The 23,354-nt window shown below is 38.6% G+C and overlaps 1 protein-coding gene and 1 long non-coding RNA gene across 2 annotated transcripts; both read right to left on the bottom strand.

The window, feature by feature from the left end:
* Window positions 1-4,010: 4,010 nt before the first annotated feature.
* Window positions 4,011-16,832, bottom strand: LOC131014567 (mitogen-activated protein kinase kinase 6). The gene is made up of 8 exons (XM_057942577.1): window positions 16,588-16,832; window positions 16,429-16,513; window positions 6,062-6,196; window positions 5,501-5,725; window positions 5,221-5,403; window positions 4,887-5,110; window positions 4,324-4,369; window positions 4,011-4,251 (listed from the first exon to the last, which is right to left on the bottom strand). Exons 1-8 carry the CDS (start codon window positions 16,659-16,661, stop codon window positions 4,159-4,161), a joined length of 1,065 nt encoding a protein of 354 aa, XP_057798560.1. The 5' UTR covers window positions 16,662-16,832; the 3' UTR covers window positions 4,011-4,158.
* Window positions 16,833-20,711: 3,879 nt separating this feature from the next.
* LOC131014566 (uncharacterized) lies at window positions 20,712-21,832 on the bottom strand. Its single transcript, XR_009098262.1, has 2 exons — window positions 21,655-21,832; window positions 20,712-20,979 (listed from the first exon to the last, which is right to left on the bottom strand). It is a non-coding gene; the product is annotated as an uncharacterized LOC131014566 (long non-coding RNA).
* Window positions 21,833-23,354: the final 1,522 nt, after the last annotated feature.

Raw genomic sequence — 23,354 nt, 5'->3', positions numbered from 1 at the left:
TGAGTTATTTTTGTAAAATGAGAGTTGTTTATAAGATAATGTGAAAATAAGTTGGGATAGAGGAACTTATTTTTTGGAGATTTATAAGTTGTAGAGTTTATTTTTACAACTTATAAGCTCTTTAAGAGCTTATTTTGTCAAACACTTTGAATGAGCTTATAAGCTTTTGAACAACTGATTTTAAGAATTTATGAGCTCAGTCAAATACTCTCTAACTATCTTTACTCCAACAAAATTCTTCAAAAGTTTCTTTTTTGTTTATATTAATTTAATACTCCCTCCGTCCCGGCCAAGACGCTACATTTGTTTTTCGGCACGGGATTTAAGGAGTTGTAGATTAATGTTTTAAGTGTGTAATAATAAAGTGATAAAGTAGGAGAGAGAAAGTAATAAAGTGATAAAGTAAGAAAGAGAAGGTAATAAAGTCATAAAGTAAGAGAGAGAAAGTAACAAAGAAATACTTAATTAGTGTTAATTAAGTGTTTAAAATTCCTTAATTTTGCCAAATATAGAAATGTAGCATCTTCGTTGGGACGGCCCAAAAAAAAATATGTAGCATCTTGAACGGGACGGAAAGAGTATCAAATTTAAATAGAAATAAAGATGACCAAAGGTGTCCAACCCTTCCCTCCAAAAATAACAAACAATACAAAATTTGTTATGAATATCGACAAGATGTCTCGATTCGAAAGATATTTTGTATATGAAATTTGAACTTTTTAGATGTCATAAGAAATTTTAACTTGAGACCTCGGCCATAAATTATTTTCAACTCCACCAATTTGGCAACTCCAGCACATAACTATGAAATTATAAAATTATGATTGTAAATCATGCCTCACTTCTTGAATTATTTAATTGGCAGTGTAATGATTTGTGACTTTTCATAAAAAGGAGTTGTCCATAATTAGGGTGTAATCGAACTGAGTCGAATTGAATAGTAGTGTGCTCAAGTTTGGTTTGTTTAGTATCGAATCGAATCCCAAATTTTACTTACTGAATACTTTGAGGCTCGCGAGCGGCTCACGAGCCTAATCGAGCTTATACGAACTTTCTAAATTTATATTTATATTCAAAATATTGATTATTTTATTTTAAAAATAAATTATTTTATTTAAAATAATAAATATATTAATTATTTTCTTATGACAAATAAAATTAATTAGAAATTTAATACAATTATTATTAATTTTAGTGGATAGATATAAGTTGTATATACTAATAATTTATATTTTTAAAGCTGAATCACTTGACGAACATGTTCACGAGCCGAATACTACTAAGCTCAAGTTTGGTTTGTTTATTTATCGAGCTTCTCTAAACGAACTTAAACGAGCTTTTTTCGAGCCGAGCTCCTAATAGTTCGCGAGCGGCTTGATTTGTTTACACCCTTATCCGCACTAATTTGTTTTTTTTCTTTCTTTCTTTATACATGTCTTATTATATCTCCTCGAATTGCTATTCCATAGTTTCTCTCTTCTGACACCAGTCATTATCCGTTTCGATAAAGTAGAATTTCTTTCTTTACTATTTCCTTTTATTTTTCTGGGCGTTTCTAATCCGTAAAACAAGGTATACTCTATGTTAAACATTCAGTAATCAGTATGCATTATGATAAAAAAAAAAAAAATGATTTTTTCGGATCTTGCATCGTTTGATTTTTTATATTACTAGTTCTTGGATCATGGATTCATGCTTACAAATTCCATTAATGCAGAAATATCTATACAGAAGGGTGCCAGCCTGCCATCTAGGATTTTTATTAATGAACCTATTGGGTCAACATTTTTTAAAATGTTGGAAAGATTTTTTTAAATTTACATTGTCAACTTCCATTTATTTAATTTGTTTGGAATTTTAAGATAAATGAATTAGTTAGTTAATTAAATTGCTGATATTGTTCTAGAATTATATATTGGTGATACTCTAATGCATATTTATACATAAAATCTAGATTAGCTAGGGGTGTCGTCGTCTTTTCGTCAGTTTTTCCAAAGGTAACGATCATGATTAGGGTTGTTGCTAATCCAGTTTCAAGTTAACTTCTTTATTAATCAAAGCTGACAAAACATAGGGCACTGACTCGTCGATTGTTATGTTCACTTATTATTAGGGATTCGTTGTTGATTCTGCTTCGTCGGGACTAACTTATGCGGCCCGGATTCTTCAATCTCTCCAATGTTTAATAAAATAAATATAGAATCATTTACATTAATGAGCTTCCACTCTCAACACTTTTGCTTTTTCATCCATGAATTTTTTATATATGCCGTACAAAACAATCCATATTAGAACCTGAGATTTGTTTGCTACATAAGACCAAAATTAGATTGATACATAAATTTGACGAACTAATATTTTTTTGGACGAAATGACCAACTAATATTTTATTTACATTAAAAATAAAAATTAAGAAAGTAACGTTATAACTCCTGACGTGAGGAATTTTGTAAAGAAAAAAAGGTATCGGTCGCAATTGTCATTTACTTGTAACTACTTTCTTAAAATGTAACCCCAGAAAAATGAACAATCACTCCTGGAATTTAATCACATCTATTTTAGTGTAAGCAACTTTAATAGCTAATTTAACGTGTTGCAATCGGGTGTGTGTTCAGTTTGATGGATGAGAAAATGAGAGATAATAAAAATTTATGTCTTTAAATGTCTCATTTCTTATCCCACATTTTACATAAAAGAGAAGTTCACAATTTTTTCTTCCTTATTTTCACTTCAATGAGGAATAATATTATCCCTCCATTTTGGTGTGATAATAGTATCCCTCCTTAGGGTGTGTTCTCTTTAATTATAAATTTATCATGAGAAAATGAGGGATAAACAAAATTTAACCCTTTAAATCATTTCTTTCTTTTCCCACATTTCCTACTTGACCCTTACTCATTCCTTATTTACACTGCAAATGAGGGATAATATTATCCCTCCAAAAATAGTGTGATAATATTATCCCTCCTTTGTGGTGTAAATGAGGAATGAGTATGGGTCAAGTAGGAAATGTGGAAAAAGAAATGAAGGATTTAAAGGGTTAAATTTTGTTTATCCTTCCTTTTCCCATGATAAATTTACAACCAAAGAGAACGCACCCTTAAAGTGAAAATAAGGAGGAAGGAAAAATGATAAACTTCTCTTTTGTGTAAAATGTGGGATAAGAAAGGAAATATTTAAAGGAGGGATAATGGAGGGATAAAAAGCAAACACACCCTTAAAGTCTAGCAAACTAAATCGAAATAAGACACTTTCAAAAAATTGGCATCTTAGAATAACAAGAGAGCTTAAGTCAATATATGCATTGTAGATTAATATTTTTGTAAACTACCCTACCGCAATCTCTTTATATATACTCTATAATTTTATTTTTCGCTGATTTATGATTTTCTCCCTGACTACGATTCTCTCACTCGTAAAACTACAACATATCCTTAAAAACAAGATACCAATATTAAATTTTTATTCTTGGTTGCTCCACCGTAGAATTTTCTGAAGTGAGTTTATTGTTGCTTTATTTGATGCTGGATGGTTTTTTTAAGTGGTTGATTTGGTTAAGTTTTATTATTAATACATTAAAACTTTATTTCCCAATTTCAAATGGCCCCGTGTCTAGATTTATTTGCCAAACCTTTATTTACTACAATCTAAATTTGATTTTTGAAGCCTTTAATTCCTATGTTTTAAATGATTCGCTTCAACTAGTAATGGACAACTTTATTTCTTAAACTAAACTAAAGGGCTGAGGAGGGAGTACATGATGTTTATGAAAATATTTGTTTTTAAATGAAAAAAATTAGTGAAAAGAAGGGTGTCTTTTTAGGTCATTGCAAAATAAAAAGAGTTTATCATACCAAGCACTTCAACAACTTATAAACTTTTGAGACATTACGTCTTATAAGATGTTGAAACTTATAAGATGTCCAAAATAAAACTTTAGACAAACACTACCTAAGTTAGGATTTTCTAAAGGTTGGCTTATAAATTCTTTACTTCACAATAAGGCTTCCTTTTATAACATAATAACAGCTGCACTCCTTCACTATATAACACCACTTAAAAGAATTTCATGATTGTAGAACAAGTATGTATAATGCATGTAAACATACATTACAGAGTAACATTGAAGAGTTGATGGAGTTACAGTATATAACGCGATTATCTGGGAAAATTTACGGGTGGATCCAAGCTACCAACCAAAATACCGAGATCAATGTCTTTGTCTTCGAACTTCTTGATGAAAGGGTGGCTCTGCACGTGCCAGTTTCTAAGTTAAATGAGGCACGTATAAAGATATGGGGCAGACATTGAGCACAAACTTACCAGTAGTTCCAACGCCGAAGATCTGTCTCTAGGATCCTTCTGTATGCTGCACAAATTGCAAGCCAATGCAATAAATAAGATGGCAAACAATAGTTAATTGCGAAACGAAAGTTGTTCTAACAAAGCAGGTGATCACTCATGATATGGTTGTTTTCTAATGAACAAGAAGATAATTAACTGAAATTAGTAGTAGGGATGAAAAGATTGGGCAGGCTTAAAGAAAACACACTCCAAAAACAGCCAGGATTACTTGTGGAGAAATATAGGAAGGCCATAGTTGAGAACTGAGATTGAGTGGAATCATGTAGTTATTTCTTTTTCTGCCCCTTGTTTAATACTTCCATCAAACACCACATCAACATGCTTTATGCTGAACTCAAATCTAAATACATTCAGCTGAAGTGCATTCAAGCTAATGAAGAAATTATCTGTTTCCCATCTACACTAATCTCAATGGTTATTTGGTTCTTATCGAGACTTGATTTTGAAAAAGGGATAGCCCCATCCCCTACCAAAAGAAACTATAATATGTATATCTGTGGGATTGTAACATGTATACTTACCATGCAGAAATGAAAGAACAGAATTCTGGAGAGAATTGATCTGGCGGAGCAGAAGGTGGTGGAGTTCCGACAATTGCCTGTAGAAGCTCATAAAAGCTTGGGCCACTTTGATGATCTTCAGATTTGGCATAAGGAAAACGTCCGATAGCACACTCAAGAATAACCATGCCCAGACTCCAAATGTCACTTTTATAGTCATAGGTGCTCCCGCTGATCCTTTCAGGCTAAAGAGAGATTCCAATAAGGAAAATAATACTCTGAAACCAAGTTCTTTAACTATAAAGGTAGATACATTATCATCATTTGATGTTCAATGAGAGCAATCTGTACTTACCGCCATGTAATTGTACGTTCCAACAAATGTGTCTCGTTGGCCCATAGAGCTTGCCAGCATTGCACTAACACCAAAATCTGTAATTTTTACTTCCCCTTTGTGGTTTACAAGAAGATTCGAAGGCTTTATATCTCTATGAATAACATGTTTCTCATGATGTAAGTACACTAAGCCCTGTAACACCTGAAGTAGAAATATACTTCAGTTAAAATTGAAACAAGGGTGTATAGTTTTGATTACAAGATTTGTACAGTGAGGAAACACAAACCTAAACACAAACCTGTTTGCAAAGAACAGCAAGGTACGGCTCAAGGATTGTTTTGACTTGTCTGATAACATCGACTAATGATCCACGATCCATGTATTCAAACACAATAGATATAGCTCCGTTGTGATAGAATGAATGATAGCAAACTACAACATTTGGACATTGAGATGCTTGATTTATTTTAAGCTCCTGAACTATTTGTTTCCGAATCTCCTCCTGTATAGTCATTTGGATAACCTGTGGCAACACCTTATTCAGTTAAATTAAGTGCTAAAGACCAAAGACACACAAAAGGAGCAACGACCATGATTTTTGGCTAAATAAATGTTGAAGCAAATTGAAGAAAGGGCCCAAAGTTATGACGTTAGAGAAGAGAGAAATGGGGGAAAAGAATCAATTAGATATTCACAACCGAGTAATATGGCTAAGCTCTTATCTACGACCATTGAAAGATTAAGCATGACAGCGTTCAAGAGATTTGTGTTTATCACAATGGGAGAAGTTAAAGGGAAAGGCTGAAGCCACCAGTCCTTAGCTATCCAGACTTTTGTTCGTAAGTGATTGCGTACATACCTTCAATGCAAAGAACGTCCCAACCCATTTATGACGAACAAGTTGAACAACACCACCACTTCCCTTGCCTATGACTTTGATGGTCTCAAGGTCTTCCAGTGAGAATTGAAGATCAAGCTCCTTAATCTCTGATGGCTAAATTATTATCAACATAGAGAAAGAAAAATCAAAGTCATGTTAGCTCCACTTTTATGAGATATAAAGTTTGACACTCGAACTTATATATATATATTACCAATTTATGAAAGTACAGCAAGAAATTACCAATGGTCTTTTGATATCTCTAACTCTATACATGTCACGAATACCAAGAACATGGGCAATTCTATCCTTAATATTTTCAATTCTTTTAATTTATTTTTGAAGAAAGCGGTCTGATCTGATAAAGTTTACATGCAATTATAAGTCTGTCACATACATTTTCTATGGAGCTTATTAATCAATAGTGTTTGTTGTCTGTGCAGATTTTGAAGGAATGGCAATATATTCATGCTTTTTCAGTAGAAATAAGAGAAATCTTGCTTCTTTAACGAGATAAAGAAATGCAATAACACTTTGCAGACCACTATCTGCAGTAAGAATCAATGGTTATAGAATAAAACTCAGTGAACAGTAGATCTTTAACATTTGTTGAACTAATAAGCACAAGATACTCATGACCATGCATTAGTATAATAGGGTGTTGGATTTGTATACTGAAAGCAAGAACTTTATGCTTGTATACAATGATTCCTGTTATTCACTATTCTTATCTCCTATCTGATTGTGTTCATGATTGCATATGTATGTTCTTTATCTCTGTATAAGTAGATTATATGGTGTGTTGTAGATCACAGAAGACCATATAATTGGAATAACCTTAAGAGATATAATTTGATCACAGCCGAAATAACTCTAGGACAAGTTATTGTTTTAGGCTGCAGTATAGATGGAAGTAGTTTGTCTTGGCTACTTGTCTATACTGGTACGTCATTACGTATTGATAGGACCACAGTTTGAGATGTATTCTTCTATCTGACTTAAGTGAAGAATCAAGATCTCGGTGACTTATAAATCTTAATACTAATAAGTATTCAGATATATATGTTAATTCGTATATCACTTTGACTTACTATGAGCGAGAGTTAAATACTAACTCGAGTACTCTGTATCTTGGGTGATAGCAGTTAATATATGATATTTGATTATCTGTATTAGTACCCGTATCCGGTATAGGATAATGACATCCCCTTAAGGAGCTCAATAAGGTTTATTACGCTAAACCCTGCAGGTTGATTAAGTTCAGGCGTAATAATAAAGATTGAGTGGTACTGCTTAAGGAATTATTAAGAGATTAATTAATTTAAGCTGTCAGAGCTCTAATTAATTAATGGATGTCGGATATTTTAAATACGGAGATTTAATAAGTCTAAATACAAGCCCCGACTCATCACCGGCAATAAAGGGGTAAGTCAGTATCGGTTCTCTAGTGGAATGAACTGATATTTATAAATTAATTATGGTCTGGGCTGACCATGGATGAATTAATTTATTTGAGGCCCATCTTTATTCCTTGTATCTGGTCCCTGGGCTGGCCCAATGTCTCCTAGCCCATGAAGACAGAATTTTCGGCCCTAGCACTGTAATTGGCGCCTCCTCCTTATTTCTGTATTATTAAATACAGCTGTCAGCTCTCAGGAAAATACACTGATAAAATATTAGGGTTTGAGAGCAGAGGGAGGCGCAGAAAATCGTGAGGTGCCATTCTGCCTTGGGAGTTCTCATAGCTCGTTGTCCATCCAACGTTGGGAATTGAGCGGGATACAGTCGAGAAGATCAGAGCTGGAGTCTGAATCATTCGACGCGATCATCAACCATCTGTGCATCCGTTTCTCAAGTAAGTTTTCCTAACACCTGTGTGCAGCTGTTAAATTCATAGGAGCATGTTAGGAATTAATCGTTGTATGGCAAATTAATAATAACCAAGAAACGATCATCGGGCAATCGGAACGTTAATTCAATTTAATATTCCTTCAATTGGTATCAGAGCCCAGGATTATTTTCTTGGCTCTATTATTAATTTGTGTACGATTAATAATATGCGTTGTTTTTTTAACTGCTGTTGTTCTTCGTGATTCGTTGATTCGTGGGATACGTCGTTTGACGTTGTAATCGTTTTTCACCACGAGAAAATCCGTGGTTAGATTAGGATTTCAATTGTATTTGTTTTTTCCGTTGTAAATCTGTAAAATTGAAGAACGAGACGAGGACGACGACGAATCAACGACGAGGAAGGTGTAAGGACGAGCAACGGGCACGGAGCGAGCAAGGCCGCCGGCGCCAAGGGCTGCGCGCGCGCTGAGCGCCGCGCGCCTGGGCAGGCGCCGTGCGCCCTTGCTGCTGCTGCTCGATGCGAGGCGAGGCGGGCGGCTGCTGCTGTGCGGGTCGGGCAGGGAAGGAGGCTGCAGCCGGCAGGGGCTGTGCGCGCTCGGGGGCCGCGCCTGCGCGCTTCGCGCGCTGCGCGCCCAGCGGGCGGCGCACTGCCGCTGCTGCCGCTGCTGCTGTCCACGCCGGGATGCCTGCTGGAGCTGCTGCCGCTGGGAGCGCAGCGCTGGAGCCCGCTGCTGCTGCTGGTGCGTTCGTGCGGTGGAGGGGCCGGGTGCTGGTGGCGCCGAGCGCTGCTGACCGGGCGGCTGCTCGCGCGGGTGGCCGGCGCCGGGCTGCTGCCGAGCGCGGGGCGGCTGTTTGGGAGATGGCCGCGGCGGCTAGGGTTTCCAAACCCTAGCTGCGATTGCTTCTCAAACCCTAGGGGGCCCAAACCCTAGCTTGACGGGCCCATGTGTTCGGGCCGAGTTTTATCTTCAGTTTTTGGGCTTGTTTTTCTATTTTATTTTGTAATAGAATAGATGTTGGGTTTCCACGAATGGATCACGAAGATTTTTAATTCTTTTATTACTGTTCTTTGCATGTCGTGGTTGTTAATCCCTTATGCTCTTTACCTGCTTTTTGCACGTCTTTGCTTGTTAATATTTGTTTATTAATTGCGCTTAGACGAGCATGTTAGTAGGTTTGCCGTTTTCTTAAGCATGTTTTAGAATTCTGCGAGCATGATTTACATGTTGCGTTCTAGAGAAGCATGTTTAGGTTTATGTGCTTGAGCATGAACAAACCTTTTGAAAGAAAAAGACTAAGCAGTTTAATAATTTTTATAGTAATTAAAAATTATTTTAGACCTCCACATGCGGTCTCTAGACAAAGTGATTAGCAATATGAGTAAACGTCCACCCAACGTGGCTTACTTCATATTTGTTTTTCATAAGTTTGTCAGAAGAGGTTTCTATAAAAAATATTTAAACCATTAAAGTAGTGGGAGTTATGCAGTAAACGTCCACCCAACGTGGCTTACTTGTGTAATTTTCACAAGTACTTTGGAGAATGGAATTAAATAAGATAACCAAGAAAATTAAATTGAAAGCGGCATGGTCCTAGTGAGTATGCTAATTTCGAGAATTTAATTTTCAAGGTTAAAATGTGGTCATTGCTTAGATATCATATCAAGTACAATGTACAACTCCCAAAGGAGTCCCTTCTTGATGATGATATGGTCTAGTTAAGGTGCCAACTATTAATTTCCTTTGTCAAAAAGGTTAAGTTGACATGGATGGAAATTAAATGACTAGGTAAATAGTCTGGTTGAGGAGTTCATGTGTAAACGTCCACCCAACGTGGCTTGCACATGGGATTCTTTGAGCCGTTGGAGGTTTCATTAATATTGTTTTATCAAAAGGTTACAATATTACTGTTACGAACTATGTGCGTTTCATGTTCTTACATGTTTATTTGTTTACTTTCAGATATGTCTATGTCTCCGATTATTAACATTCTTGCCAACAATCCTCTCACCGGTCCAAATTACACTGAATGGAAACGCCATATTATGTATATTCTTGACGCTGATGAGCACAGTTTTGTGCTTACCACTCCACGTCCCGCGGCCTTAACTGATGAGTCGACTGATGCGGAACGTGAGGCGCATAAAAGGTGGCACAAGTCGAATAATATGGCCAAGTGCTATATTATGATGACTATGTCGCAAAATTTGCAACTCCAGCATCAGGTCATGGATGACGCAGCGACCATCATGTTAAACCTCAGCGAGGTTTATGGGGAGTCCGAGAGGTCTGCTCGTTTTAACTTGATGAGAGAAATCTTATCTTGTAAAATGAGCGAGGGCAGCTCGGTGCACGATCATGTCATGCATATGACAAATCTGTTTGACAGGCTTGATCTGCTAGGAGGGGGTATCGAAGGCGAAGCCAAGGTCGATATCATCCTCAATACTCTCCCCAAGACTTTTGAGCATTTCCGTCTCAATGTCGTTATGAGCAAGGCCAACTATACTCTTAATGAGTTGTTGAATGCTCTAGTTTCGGCAGAGGGGGTCATGGGCACGCGCAATGGGAAAGAGGTCCTTGTTGCTGCCAAGGGATCTACTTCTTCGTCGAAAGGCGGGAAAAAGAAGTGGAAAGGTCCAAAGGGCAAGCATGACCATGAGGCTAGTGGGAGCGGTAAAGCCAAGGTTGATGGCCCTAGCGGCGGCGTGAACAAGCCGACAGCCAAGGGAAAGTGCTTCAAGTGCGGCAAGGTTGGGCATTGGAAGAAAGATTGTCCAGTGCTCAAGGCAAAGGGACAAGGTACGTCACAAGTTTTAGTAACAGAAACATGTTTAGCTTCGTTTTCTACTCATTCGTGGGTAGTGGATACGGGGGCAACTGACCATGTTTGTTACACCTTGCAGGGGTTCAACCCAACAAGGGAGCTGGCAAGTGATGAGATCACCATCTCCATGGGCAATGCGTCGAAGGTCGCAGCTGTTGCTATTGGAGATTTATCTTTATGTTTTGGTGATGACATTTTAGTTTTGAGAGATATTTTATATGTGCCGGAGTTTCGGCGGAACATAATTTCTGTTTCAAAGTTGTTTTTGAATGGATATTCTGTTACTTTTGATGGGGGTGTCTCTATCATGAGAGATAACAAGATTATTTGTTCTGGAATTTTGAACAACTCTCTCTATACTATTACATGTCCAATGAATAACTCTGTCCATGTTGCATCTACATCACAAATTCTTCCAAATCCTAATAAGAGAAAATATTACTCTCATGAACAATATACACATACTTGGCACCTAAGATTAGGCCACATCAATCTAAATAGGATCCAAAGGCTCGTTTCAAATGGAATCTTGAAAGACTTTCAAGCTGTGCCATTTAGAACCTGCGAATCCTGTATAGAGGGAAAGATGACGGCAAGGCCTTTTAAGGCAAAGGGGAATAGGGCCTCGGATGTGTTAGAATTGATTCACTCTGACTTGTGTGGACCGATGTCCACTAGAGCTCGTGGAGGATACGAGTACTTCGTCACTTTCATTGACGATTACTCAAGGTATGGGTATATTTACCTACTTCAACGCAAGTCTGAATGCTTTGAGAAATTCAAAGAATTCAAGGCGGAGGTGGAGAAGAGAACGGGTAAATCTATCAAGTCATTGCGGTCTGATCGCGGTGGCGAATACCTCGGGAACGAGTTTCTGCAATACTTGTCAGATCTTGGGATTACATCCCAATTGACTGCACCGGGTACTCCCCAACAGAACGGTGTAGCGGAGAGAAGAAACAGAACTCTTATGGAAATGGTACGATCTATGATGAGCTATGCATCATTGCCTATTTCGTTTTGGGGATATGCCTTGGAAACAGCGGTTTATTTGCTGAATCGGGTACCGTCCAAATCGGTTCCTAAAACTCCTATTGAGTTATGGTCAGGGCGTAAGCCCAGCTTGAATCATATAAAGATATGGGGTTGTCCTGCATACGTGCTAGACAAGGAAGCGAGGAAATTGGAGCCGAGATGCGAACTAATGCTGTTTATAGGATACCCTAAGGAAACGAAAGGTGGTTACTTTTACAATCCGAAGGATCAGAAAGTGGTTGTTAGCACCAACGCACGATTCTTGGAACACGATTATGAAAGTAATCACAAGTCTAAGTCCGAGATTGTCCTTCAAGAAATCGAAGGCAATGGACAGGCGATTCCATCACCCCAGCCAAGTGTGCAAGTGAATGCACCACAAGACCCTGCACAAACCATTGTCACAACTGTACCACCACCGCTTCGTCGTAGTGGGAGGGTTGTAGTTCAACCCGATCGATTTATGTTCTTGGGAGAATCTTCGGATCTACTCCCTGTTGATGAACAGAAGGATGTCGACCCTGATAACTATAGACAAGCGATGAAAGATCAAGATGCAGATTCTTGGTACGAGGCCATGGTTTCTGAAATAGAATCCATGGGTGCTATGGATGTATACGAGAAGACCGAACTACCAGATGGCTTCCTAGCTATAGGTAGTAGGTGGGTATACAAGAGAAAGAGAGATTCGGATGGCGAAGTCGCAGCTTTTAAAGCTAGACTGGTGGCGAAAGGTTATACCCAGGAACAGGGTATAGATTATGATGAGACCTTTTCGCCGGTTGCCATGCTTAAGTCTATCCGAATACTCCTTGCCATAGCAGCCCACATGAACCTTGAGATTTGGCAAATGGATGTCAAGACCGCTTTCCTAAACGGTTTCCTTGAAGAAGGAAGGGACATCTATATGCAGCAACCTGAAGGGTTTGTGAAGAAGGGCGAAGAGCATCTTGTGTGGAAGCTTAAGAAGTCCATTTATGGACTTAAGCAAGCTTCGAGGTCATGGAACAAACGTTTTGACGAGGTCATTAAATCCTATGGATTTACTCGTTGTGAGAACGAGAGTTGCGTGTACCGTTTAGATGCCAATGGTGACGTGGTTTTCCTTGCACTTTATGTAGATGATATCCTCCTCATTGGCAACAATGTTGAGCTATTATCGGACATAAAGAAGTGGTTATCCGAACAGTTTCAAATGAAAGACTTAGGAGATGCAGCGTACATCCTGGGGATCAAGGTCGTTCGTGATCGCCAGAAAAGGATGTTGAGCTTATCTCAAGCGTCTTACATTGATACTGTGATTGCTCGTTTTAGCATGCAGAATGCCAAGAAAGGCTTGCTACCTTTTAGACATGGCATTCCTCTGTCTAAGGACATGTGTCCTAAGACGCCTAGTGAGGTTGAGGAGATGAGGAAGATACCCTATGCTTCCGCCGTAGGTAGCCTCATGTATGCGATGCTCTGCACGAGACCTGATATTTGCTATGTCGTTGGCATGGTTGCAAGATATCAGTCGAACCCTGGACCAGGACACTGGACTGCGGTAAAGCATATTCTCAAGTACCTGAAGAGGACTCGAGATTATAGGCTAGTTTACCAGTCAGACAGTCTATTTCCTTTGGGTTACACCGATTCGGATTTCCAGGCTGACCGGGATGAGAAGAGATCTACCTCTGGTTATGTGTTTACCTTGGGAGGTGGAGCCGTATCATGGCGGAGTGCAAAGCAGAAGTGCATTGCAGACTCCACCATGGAAGCCGAGTATGTAGCTGCTTCGGAAGCTGCTAAGGAGGCTGTATGGTTCCGGAACTACCTCTTGGATCTAGGAGTGGTCCCTAATTTGCCTAAGAGTATCATAATTTATTGTGATAACTCGGGTGCAGTGGCAAATTCTAAGGAACCCAGGAGCCACAAGGCGTCAAAACACATAGAGAGAAAGTACCACATCATACGAGAAATCGTAAACAGAGGAGATGTGCTAGTAGAGAAGATTGATACATTGGAGAACCTAGCTGATCCTTTCACGAAAAGCTTACCGCAAAAGACCTATGAGAAGCATGCTCGAGGGATGGGATTGCGGTTGATGCCACCCACTTAGAGAAAAACTTTCAGTATAAGTGGGAGAGATGAAGTGAAGTTTTGTAATAGCTAGTATTTAGACACATTGTATACTAAAAGTTTTGCTTTAGTATAAGTGGGAGATTGTTGGATTTGTATACTGAAAGCAAGAACTTTATGCTTGTATACAATGATTCCTGTTATTCACTATTCTTATCTCCTATCTGATTGTGTTCATGATTGCATATGTATGTTCTTTATCTCTGTATAAGTAGATTATATGGTGTGTTGTAGATCACAGAAGACCATATAATTGGAATAACCTTAAGAGATATAATTTGATCACAGCCGAAATAACTCTAGGACAAGTTATTGTTTTAGGCTGCAGTATAGATGGAAGTAGTTTGTCTTGGCTACTTGTCTATACTGGTACGTCATTACGTATTGATAGGACCACAGTTTGAGATGTATTCTTCTATCTGACTTAAGTGAAGAATCAAGATCTCGGTGACTTATAAATCTTAATACTAATAAGTATTCAGATATATATGTTAATTCGTATATCACTTTGACTTACTATGAGCGAGAGTTAAATACTAACTCGAGTACTCTGTATCTTGGGTGATAGCAGTTAATATATGATATTTGATTATCTGTATTAGTACCCGTATCCGGTATAGGATAATGACATCCCCTTAAGGAGCTCAATAAGGTTTATTACGCTAAACCCTGCAGGTTGATTAAGTTCAGGCGTAATAATAAAGATTGAGTGGTACTGCTTAAGGAATTATTAAGAGATTAATTAATTTAAGCTGTCAGAGCTCTAATTAATTAATGGATGTCGGATATTTTAAATACGGAGATTTAATAAGTCTAAATACAAGCCCCGACTCATCACCGGCAATAAAGGGGTAAGTCAGTATCGGTTCTCTAGTGGAATGAACTGATATTTATAAATTAATTATGGTCTGGGCTGACCATGGATGAATTAATTTATTTGAGGCCCATCTTTATTCCTTGTATCTGGTCCCTGGGCTGGCCCAATGTCTCCTAGCCCATGAAGACAGAATTTTCGGCCCTAGCACTGTAATTGGCGCCTCCTCCTTATTTCTGTATTATTAAATACAGCTGTCAGCTCTCAGGAAAATACACTGATAAAATATTAGGGTTTGAGAGCAGAGGGAGGCGCAGAAAATCGTGAGGTGCCATTCTGCCTTGGGAGTTCTCATAGCTCGTTGTCCATCCAACGTTGGGAATTGAGCGGGATACAGTCGAGAAGATCAGAGCTGGAGTCTGAATCATTCGACGCGATCATCAACCATCTGTGCATCCGTTTCTCAAGTAAGTTTTCCTAACACCTGTGTGCAGCTGTTAAATTCATAGGAGCATGTTAGGAATTAATCGTTGTATGGCAAATTAATAATAACCAAGAAACGATCATCGGGCAATCGGAACGTTAATTCAATTTAATATTCCTTCATAGGGGTCAGACTTCAAGCTTCTTTGTTTTTCCCCATTTCCCCCCTTATAACTCGAACCCCGAACCTAATAGTTGGAGGGGCAGCGTCTTATTGACTAAGCCGCTTCGTTGTGGGGTCAGACTTCAAGTTAAACACGGAAGATTTCACATAGCTTTGGATTTTGCTAACTGGGGAAGTTGCTTGTATTGTTCACTTCTATTACAACTCAGTTTTAAATTCATTGGTCTAGTACCATCACTATCAACTGTTGGTTTCAAATGTTATTATGTTAGATGCCAAATTTTCAAATGCTCAAATACTTGAACATATTACCATTTTATAGAACTCTATTTGAGCATGTGGTACTTCTACTTACTCAGTGACTCACACACACACACACACACACACGTATAGCATAATTAACTAAATCCTGGGTCCTGATTTTGAAATTATACCTAGACAAAAGACCCACACCCAACCTAACAAACAGGGGGTTTTGCCCCGAGCCATCACATGTATCTTTTTGCTGCAAGCTCTAGACATGACATCCACCGCTGGATTAAATGTCTTACTTATCAACTGTAACAAAAAAGAACTATGCCACACGATTGTGCTGATAGGTTGAGATAAAACAACAAAGAAAGATAACATGTTTTGCTTGGATTATGTATTTTGTACTCGTATGGGTAATGGCTAAAAATGGGTATTATCTGAGTCATGCATTGCCCAAATTACAGCAAAAGAAATCAGTATCCACAAAATGAAGCAAAAGAAATCAGAATGGAGACATTGCCCTCATTACATAAAGTGATTTGCTATTTGTGGCTTTGATTTCAACTTTCCATTAACTATCAGCGATAAACTAGAGCAGACATTTACGAGCTATGTCCTTACAAATACAGATCTTACGAAGCTTTATATCCTTTTGTTTGAAATGAAGCCGTTCTTTTTCAAGAACTTGGCAATTTTTCTAACAGGAACGAACTTTGAAGAATTGATTGATTTTTTTTTTCTTTTCTCTAATTTCCCATCACAGAAGTTAACCCCAAATGCTTTCTTGCAACTTGCATTGTAGCTTCGAAATTGGAAGGAAATTGAACACAAGAAAATACTTACGCGGGGTTCATTCACATCAGAAATCAATCGAAGCCCTTTTTGATTCAACAATAAATCGCCATCGTGAAAGGTCCCGCTCGCCGTCCTGCATTGCAAAACGAATATAAACTCAGGGGCCCGATGAATCTAAATAGAGGTTAATGAGGGATAATGACGTACAAAAATGAAGAGATTGGGGAATTCTGAGCTGGGACAGAGAGCTTGAGCTCCTTGAGAGGTTTCTTCAACTTCATGATTTCGATTGAGCAAGAGAAAGTTAGGGCTACGCAGTGAGCGAGAATGAGAGAAGTAGAAGATAAATTCAAATGGGAATGAGCGCCCACCTCCAACGGTACTCTAAATGTCCAAAGGCCGCATTCCGCTGCTTTTTGTCTTGACTTTCAGTCCTTCACTATACAAAACGAAGACTAACTCTTCAAAACAAAAACAACTTTTAGGGCCTGTTTGATATTGGTTTATATCCAGGATAAGTTAAGTTAGTACATATTTGTGTAGTGTTTGGTATTATGTTATATTAATACGGTCAACTCCAACTTTATCCCACCTCCCTGTATTATTTTGTAGGAATAACTCACACTAATAATACCACCTCCCCCCTATGATTAACTTAAACCAGAATATTCTGTATTTAGCCATGATAGCAAACACCAACTCAGTATTAATAATATGTCATTATCCACGCTAAATATTCTGGTTACAAATTATCCTACATAATCCTTTACTGAAAACCAAACATGCCCTTAGTTGTTTAAATTTAAACTAGCGGCTAATCCGTCGAAATTCGACAGTTATCTTTTGACGTAATAATTTTAAAGTACTGATATATTAATAAGTTCCTGTGACTTAACTGATAACTCCTTACTGAAGAGTCTTTCAGTATCAGTCGTCAACCCTGTTTTGGTCAAAACTCTTTTCAGTAAACAGATGTCTGAGTTTGTTTGTGTTTGTATTTTCGTTTTTGATCTCCGTATTGAAATCTTCTGAAAAATAGTCTATAGGTGTATTTCCCCCATACACCTATTCGAGACCCTCCGGACCTAACACCAAGTATGGCACTGAAATCATCTAAGGATTAATTGAACATTCGATAGGTAACAAATTCTGAAAAATTCATTTTTTCCTCATCAAATTAAAATTTTAGATATAGAGAGATATACCAAGTCTTGATTTGTCTCTGCACTATTTCAGTTAAGCTTTTATGTATACACTAATACATATAAACATAAACATAAATTTCAAGAAATTCTCTTTCAAGCACACAGTTCACAGTTGTCATGATTTATTGTGCATTGTCAAAGAAAGATGGAACTGAAAATAGAAATGATGTAAGGTGAGTCAGCACGGTCGTCTGTATACATATATTATACCTGCTCATAATCACCCTCGTCGCTGAGTTCTCCTTCTTCTACATTTTTTTCCTCTTCTGGCTCCTCCTCTTAATTTTCTCCTTCCTTTTCCTAAAAACACAAATTTCCCGAGAGAAAAAGAATGACATAGTAATCATAAAAAATAAGACATTGCTCTGAGTAAAATAGATAAAGTAAATGCTAAAAAAGAGTTTCAATTGAGAGGTGTAAAATATACCTTAGAATTCTCCTCAAGGCTCAAGCTTCACAAAGTGATCAAGTTTGTTCAAGTCTGTTATGATTGTTTTAAATTTTCTTTCAGTTGGAAGCATATTCTCAAAATAAAATTATAAAGAAAAAGATCTGACAAATAGGACATTATTTAAGTAAGATCCGTGACTACAATGATCACCAACACATAATAAATCTCTATCTTCTCTTCGTCTCGCCACAAATAAAGACTATTAATTCTTGCCAACTTACCTATATCATTGTCCCATTGAACTCTCCTGGCAAAATGTTTTTCACCTGTAACGTGAAAGAATATATCACATATATGAGACCAAGAGATATTATGGGTAATCTACAAACAAAGACAACTCTTTAATATACAAACATCAACTAATATCCACCAAAAGGTATGAACATCAACCTCTGGCTAGTTCTGCAGGCATATGATCTTTGTCCATCACTGTGAGGTGACAGAGTGGTTAGTTAACAGTTATTGCTTGCGATTTCTTATCTGAGTACCATTCTATGTCCAGTTTTTGCACTTCTGCAGCAATAATATAAATTAACGGAATGAAAAGGAACTCGAAAGATACAATTATCAGTAGCAATTCAACTGCACGAAAAGTTCATAACACTGAAGCACAACTATATATTCAAATGAGATATGCCTTTCCACTTTTATCATTTTCGACTATTGTAGCATTTTTTTTTCTACATCAAGCTTATAGGCTACAACATAATATAGTATACCTGCAACATGTCTCTGTTAAGTGAAAGGAGTATTTTAGCCTAATATCAAATAGGAAGTTGCACGCCCACTATTTCTATAGAGATGTTGAATGATTATATGAATAAATATCATAATACATGTGATTCCATTAGCCTCAGTTGTCTAAATGAAAAAGGAATATTAGTAGTTTGTTGGGCATGAGTGAAGTATCCTGTCATGCAGCTAGAATTCTCTTTAAGTTAAGCTAAACTCTTCATTTCCAATATTGGTTATATCCTTAGCAAAAGTTTAAATGAGATTAGGTCATCAACATACAAATTATCATACAAACTCTCCCATTAAATCTAAAATCGGATCATGGCAGAATTTTCCGTGAGCAGATGGATTTAGATAACAAAATGCTAAAAAACAAAGAATGGAAGGAAATGGAAAATGGGGATTCTTCCTATCAATCAATCAATCAAATTCATCTTTGAATCAAAACTATGCAGATAATCAAACTACGTTAAAAGACTATGATATTTATGGTTATCGAAAAATAATCGAAAGGCAGTTCCTTCGCCCTAGGCGCCCAACGGCCCCGACTATGGCTGCCGCAGCCCTCTCCTCTGAATGCCATGTATTATATCGTCGCCAGAGTCGCCGGACGGAGGCACCGAGTGATAAGCCTAAGTTTGTGCTCGATTTTTGTGTTTGTTTTTAGGTCTAGATAGAGTCTTTTTCCTTGTTTTGTTAGTGTCGTGTCGCCTGGGAGGGCATAGTTCAAAGGCAGACCCGCTCTTTGGGCAGGAGGTGCTTTTGGGGCATGATGCTGCTACATTCCACGAAAGAGGCACGGGTTTGATACAAGGGGATTTGGAGAGCATGACGAGCTGTTTCAGGATTAAAAGTCCGAAAAGCAGCAAGTTGGGCAAACCAGTCCTTTGCCCATAAGCACCGCGTGGGATCCAGTAGGCATAGAGGAGAATGAGAAAGAATGAAGGTTAGAGGAGCACAGCAGACGGACGAGGTAGGAACTGAGTGTGGAGGCTTGATATGAGCAAAAGGTGGCAGCAACCAAGCAGAGGCTGAATGGGTCAAACCAGCACCCCGTCCACATAAGAAAAGAAATCTCTTCAAGATTTGGTCGCATCTCTAAGATTTTGGATCTAGTCGCAACATTATGGGTTGGCTTCCCTAGCCCTAATCGCCTCTATTAATACTCGAAGGGCATCGCCTAGAGAGCAATCCATTCAGAGACCGGCTGCTATGCAAGTATTTTATTTTGCTGGAGTTTAAGCTTTGGCCAGGTTGTGGGCGTAGATAGTTTTTATTTTGCTTATATTTGGAACGACACTTTTAGCCATAAGTACTTATTTACTTTAAGTAATTTCAATTCAGTACTTTGTCTTTATATTTTTCATTATGTCTCTTGCCTTTGTTATTTTATGTCTAGCGAATTTTATATTCTGATTTGGGCGAGATGATCTAAGCATGAACACCTAACTCGAGAGGTCTAAATTGGGCATAATAACTGCATGAGTATATTTCTGATACACTAGGTTTGATTAAAATACGGTTTGAGAAACTTGGTTAATTAACTGATCACTAGTTAACTGGGGTGTTTTGGCCACAAGTAACCTCTGGGCAAAGGCGAAACGCCATCGACCTCCGGAGAGTACAACGAGTGTTGGAGCCGTGACTGTGGTGAAATACTCCACGCAATAGGTAAGTTTGGGTCTATCTAAATCTGAATGCATCTTGGGCAAAGCACTCTTAGCGAGAGGCCAACGTAGAGGGTGGATGTTGCATGGGATAGTTAACTTCCATTAGCTGATAACTTCTAAGGGGTTAATACTGAAAGGATGTCAGGACCGGCCTTAATTAGGGATAATTAAGTCGGGAAACCATGACTGGGGAAGGGAAATTACGAAGCGGGTTTAGAAAGGGGTGCATAAAAGAATACTCAAAGAGCTTGAATACGTGTGAAATATTCCTTAAAAAGGAAAAAGGCATAGTTCGCATAAAAAGGGTACTCAAAGAACTTGTATACGCATTATATTCCTTAAAAGGAAAAAGGCATCGTTAGGGGCTTGGCTAAAACATTATCAGAGTTTGCAACGGAAGGCGTAACTGAAATAATCAGTGTTTACAGCGGAATGCATAACTGAGATACATGTATGAAGACATGTATCCTTTCTGAGCCTACTTTAAGTTCGACAAAAACTCCACTCAGCAACACTTCATCGCCCATCACAGCTCAACCTGCACAAACATAAACAACGAAGGGCTAAGTACAAGAGTACTTAGTGGGCAGTTGCCAAGCATATAACATAACATCAACAACAAAACACAACATCGCATAAGAGGAATAAGTTTCTTTCAAATCCTTTGCTTATTAAACCTTTCCAAATTCATAAACAGCATGAGCGCATTCTTCATAATTAACAATCATAAATACTCATCGTGTCGTGGAGAAGGCCTTCCCCAACGAACACGGGCATCGCGCCGTGAAGGGGGCCTCCCTCAGCGGTCACGGCATCGTACTATTGAGGGAGGCCTCCCCCAATAGACGCTGTAACACTGGCATACTGGCATCGCGCCGCTAGGGAGGCCTCCCTCAGCGGACACGGGCATCGCGCCGTGAGGAAGGCCCTCCTCAGCGGACACGGCATCGTACTGTTGAGGGAGGCCTCCCCCAACAGACGCAAGCATCAATCATAAGCATAAACTTATCAGCGTAAAGCATTCAAGCGTAAATAAGCGTAAATTACATAGGCGTAAATAGTATAAATAGCATAGCGTAAATCATTTAACGTGCAGCATAATAAAGCTTAACTCATTTAAGCGTAATAAAGCATACCACACTTGAAGATCCAATTTGCATTTTAAAGCATAACACTTGCATAGCATTTTATTTACGCGTAAGAAATTGCCCACCTGATAGCAAAGTTTTGCTAAGGTACTGTGACTTCTTGAATAGTTCTTACTCTCGCGCTTGACCTTAATCATGAGAATGTAAAATAAGACATTGCCTCGAGGAAAATTCTCAATTAATGAGAAAGCGTAATTAACTATGCATGAATCTGGTATGCATGAACTAATCTTTTGAGCGATAATTGGGAATTCTACTATTAATCCTCATTAATAGATTTAGCTAATTCTCGTCTAGCTCGGTCGAATAAAACTGTGATTCTTCCTTCCTCATCGGAATATTCTAGTCGTGAAATAAACCTCGCATTTGTACTTGATTGAAAAATGACTAACTCGGCTTTAAACGAGGTGTGACCTTGTAGAAATTATCGGGCTTTTCGATAGAAACATCATTACTAGCGTAACCTCAAATAATTAATAGGCTCAAAAGAGAGTAGTCAATTAATTAAATAAACCAGTGGCTTTAAAGAAATAAATGATAATAGCTCGTTTTAAAGTCCGAAGTCCAAAAACATTAATTAATAAACTGGGCGGCTCATTACTGAATACGAATCGGCTCACCCACTGATAAATAATTGGGCTCCATCAAAAATTGATACTGCTAGGCTTAGCTCAAAGGAGTAACTTCAGCTCAAGCTTTAAAAGAATTAAAGCCCAACTTAAAAAGTCTTCGACCCAAAATAATTAAAATAGGGGTCCAAATAATAATTAATGTGGACTGAAAAGAATTAATCTTAGCCCAAAAAGGCAATTTAATCGGCCCAAATGATGAATTAAACTGGCCCAACGAAATATAAATGGGACTAGAATAATAGCCCATCATAAAATATGCATCAGCCCAACTCCTTAATTAAATCGAGCCCAATAGAAATAATGAGAAGGGTCAATTAAATAAAAGACTGACCCAACAAAGGAAATAATACCAAGCCCAAACTTAAAACAATTCGAGCCCAAAGCAATTAAAATAAAAGCCCAATCCTTTAGAATAAAATAAAAACCCAAGATCAAAATTCGGCCCAAATAAAAAAAAATAGAGGCCCAATTCTAATTTAAAAGTGAAGCCCAAGTTTTAAAATAATCAAAGTCCATCCTCTCTCTCTCTCTACTCAAATTCTTGGTCCTTCATTTTTCTCTCTCAAACTCGCCGCTGCCCTCTCCTATCTCTCTCGACTCTCGGCCTGCCTCCAGTCGAGGTGTCGGCCGCCGCGGCTCCGGCGAGGCCGCCTGACTCCTCTCACCTCGAGTCATCTCTCAAACTCGGACACTGATCTGTCACAAAGCCGATCTCTCTGTCTCTCGGAGCCGCTCGCCCCTTCCTCTGCAGTCTGCTCGCTCGGCGCCCCTCAAAATCCAGTCGGTTCCATCTTTTTCGGCCGTCCAGCCATCACTGCTCCGGTCAGCTTCGACCGGCGATGCGTCCAACCCCGGCGCTATCCTCTTTCTCCAACAGTGGAACCCAATCGAGCCATAAGATCTGGAACTCAAGGCCGCTGTTTCTTCGTTCGAAAACCGACGATTGAGTCGGCGTTCTCTCATCCTGCCGTCTGCTGCATCGTCCTCATCTGGAATCCGACGATTCAGCCGGCGCTGGCCGCACTCATCTCTCCCCTCATCTCAACCATGGAATCGGTGGGCGCCGACCTCTCTCTCTTTCGGCCAAGATCTGATCAGCGTCAACTGCGTTCTGTAAATCCGGCGATTTACAA

The sequence above is a fragment of the Salvia miltiorrhiza genome, chromosome 3, assembly GCF_028751815.1.
Source record: "Salvia miltiorrhiza cultivar Shanhuang (shh) chromosome 3, IMPLAD_Smil_shh, whole genome shotgun sequence".
NCBI lineage: Eukaryota > Viridiplantae > Streptophyta > Magnoliopsida > Lamiales > Lamiaceae > Salvia > Salvia miltiorrhiza.
This window is presented reverse-complemented; position numbering and strand designations above follow the sequence as displayed.

Coding starts and splice junctions, on each gene's coding strand:
- LOC131014567 (XM_057942577.1), bottom strand. CDS start 16,661: ATGAAGTTGAAGAAACCTCTCAAGGAGCTCAAGCTCTCTGTCCCAGCT. Junction 6,197..16,428: donor CTGATGTGAATGAACCCCGC/GTAAGTATTTTC, acceptor ATAATAATTTAG/CCATCAGAGATTAAGGAGCT. Junction 5,726..6,061: donor GGACGTTCTTTGCATTGAAG/GTATGTACGCAA, acceptor GTGTTGCCACAG/GTTATCCAAATGACTATACA.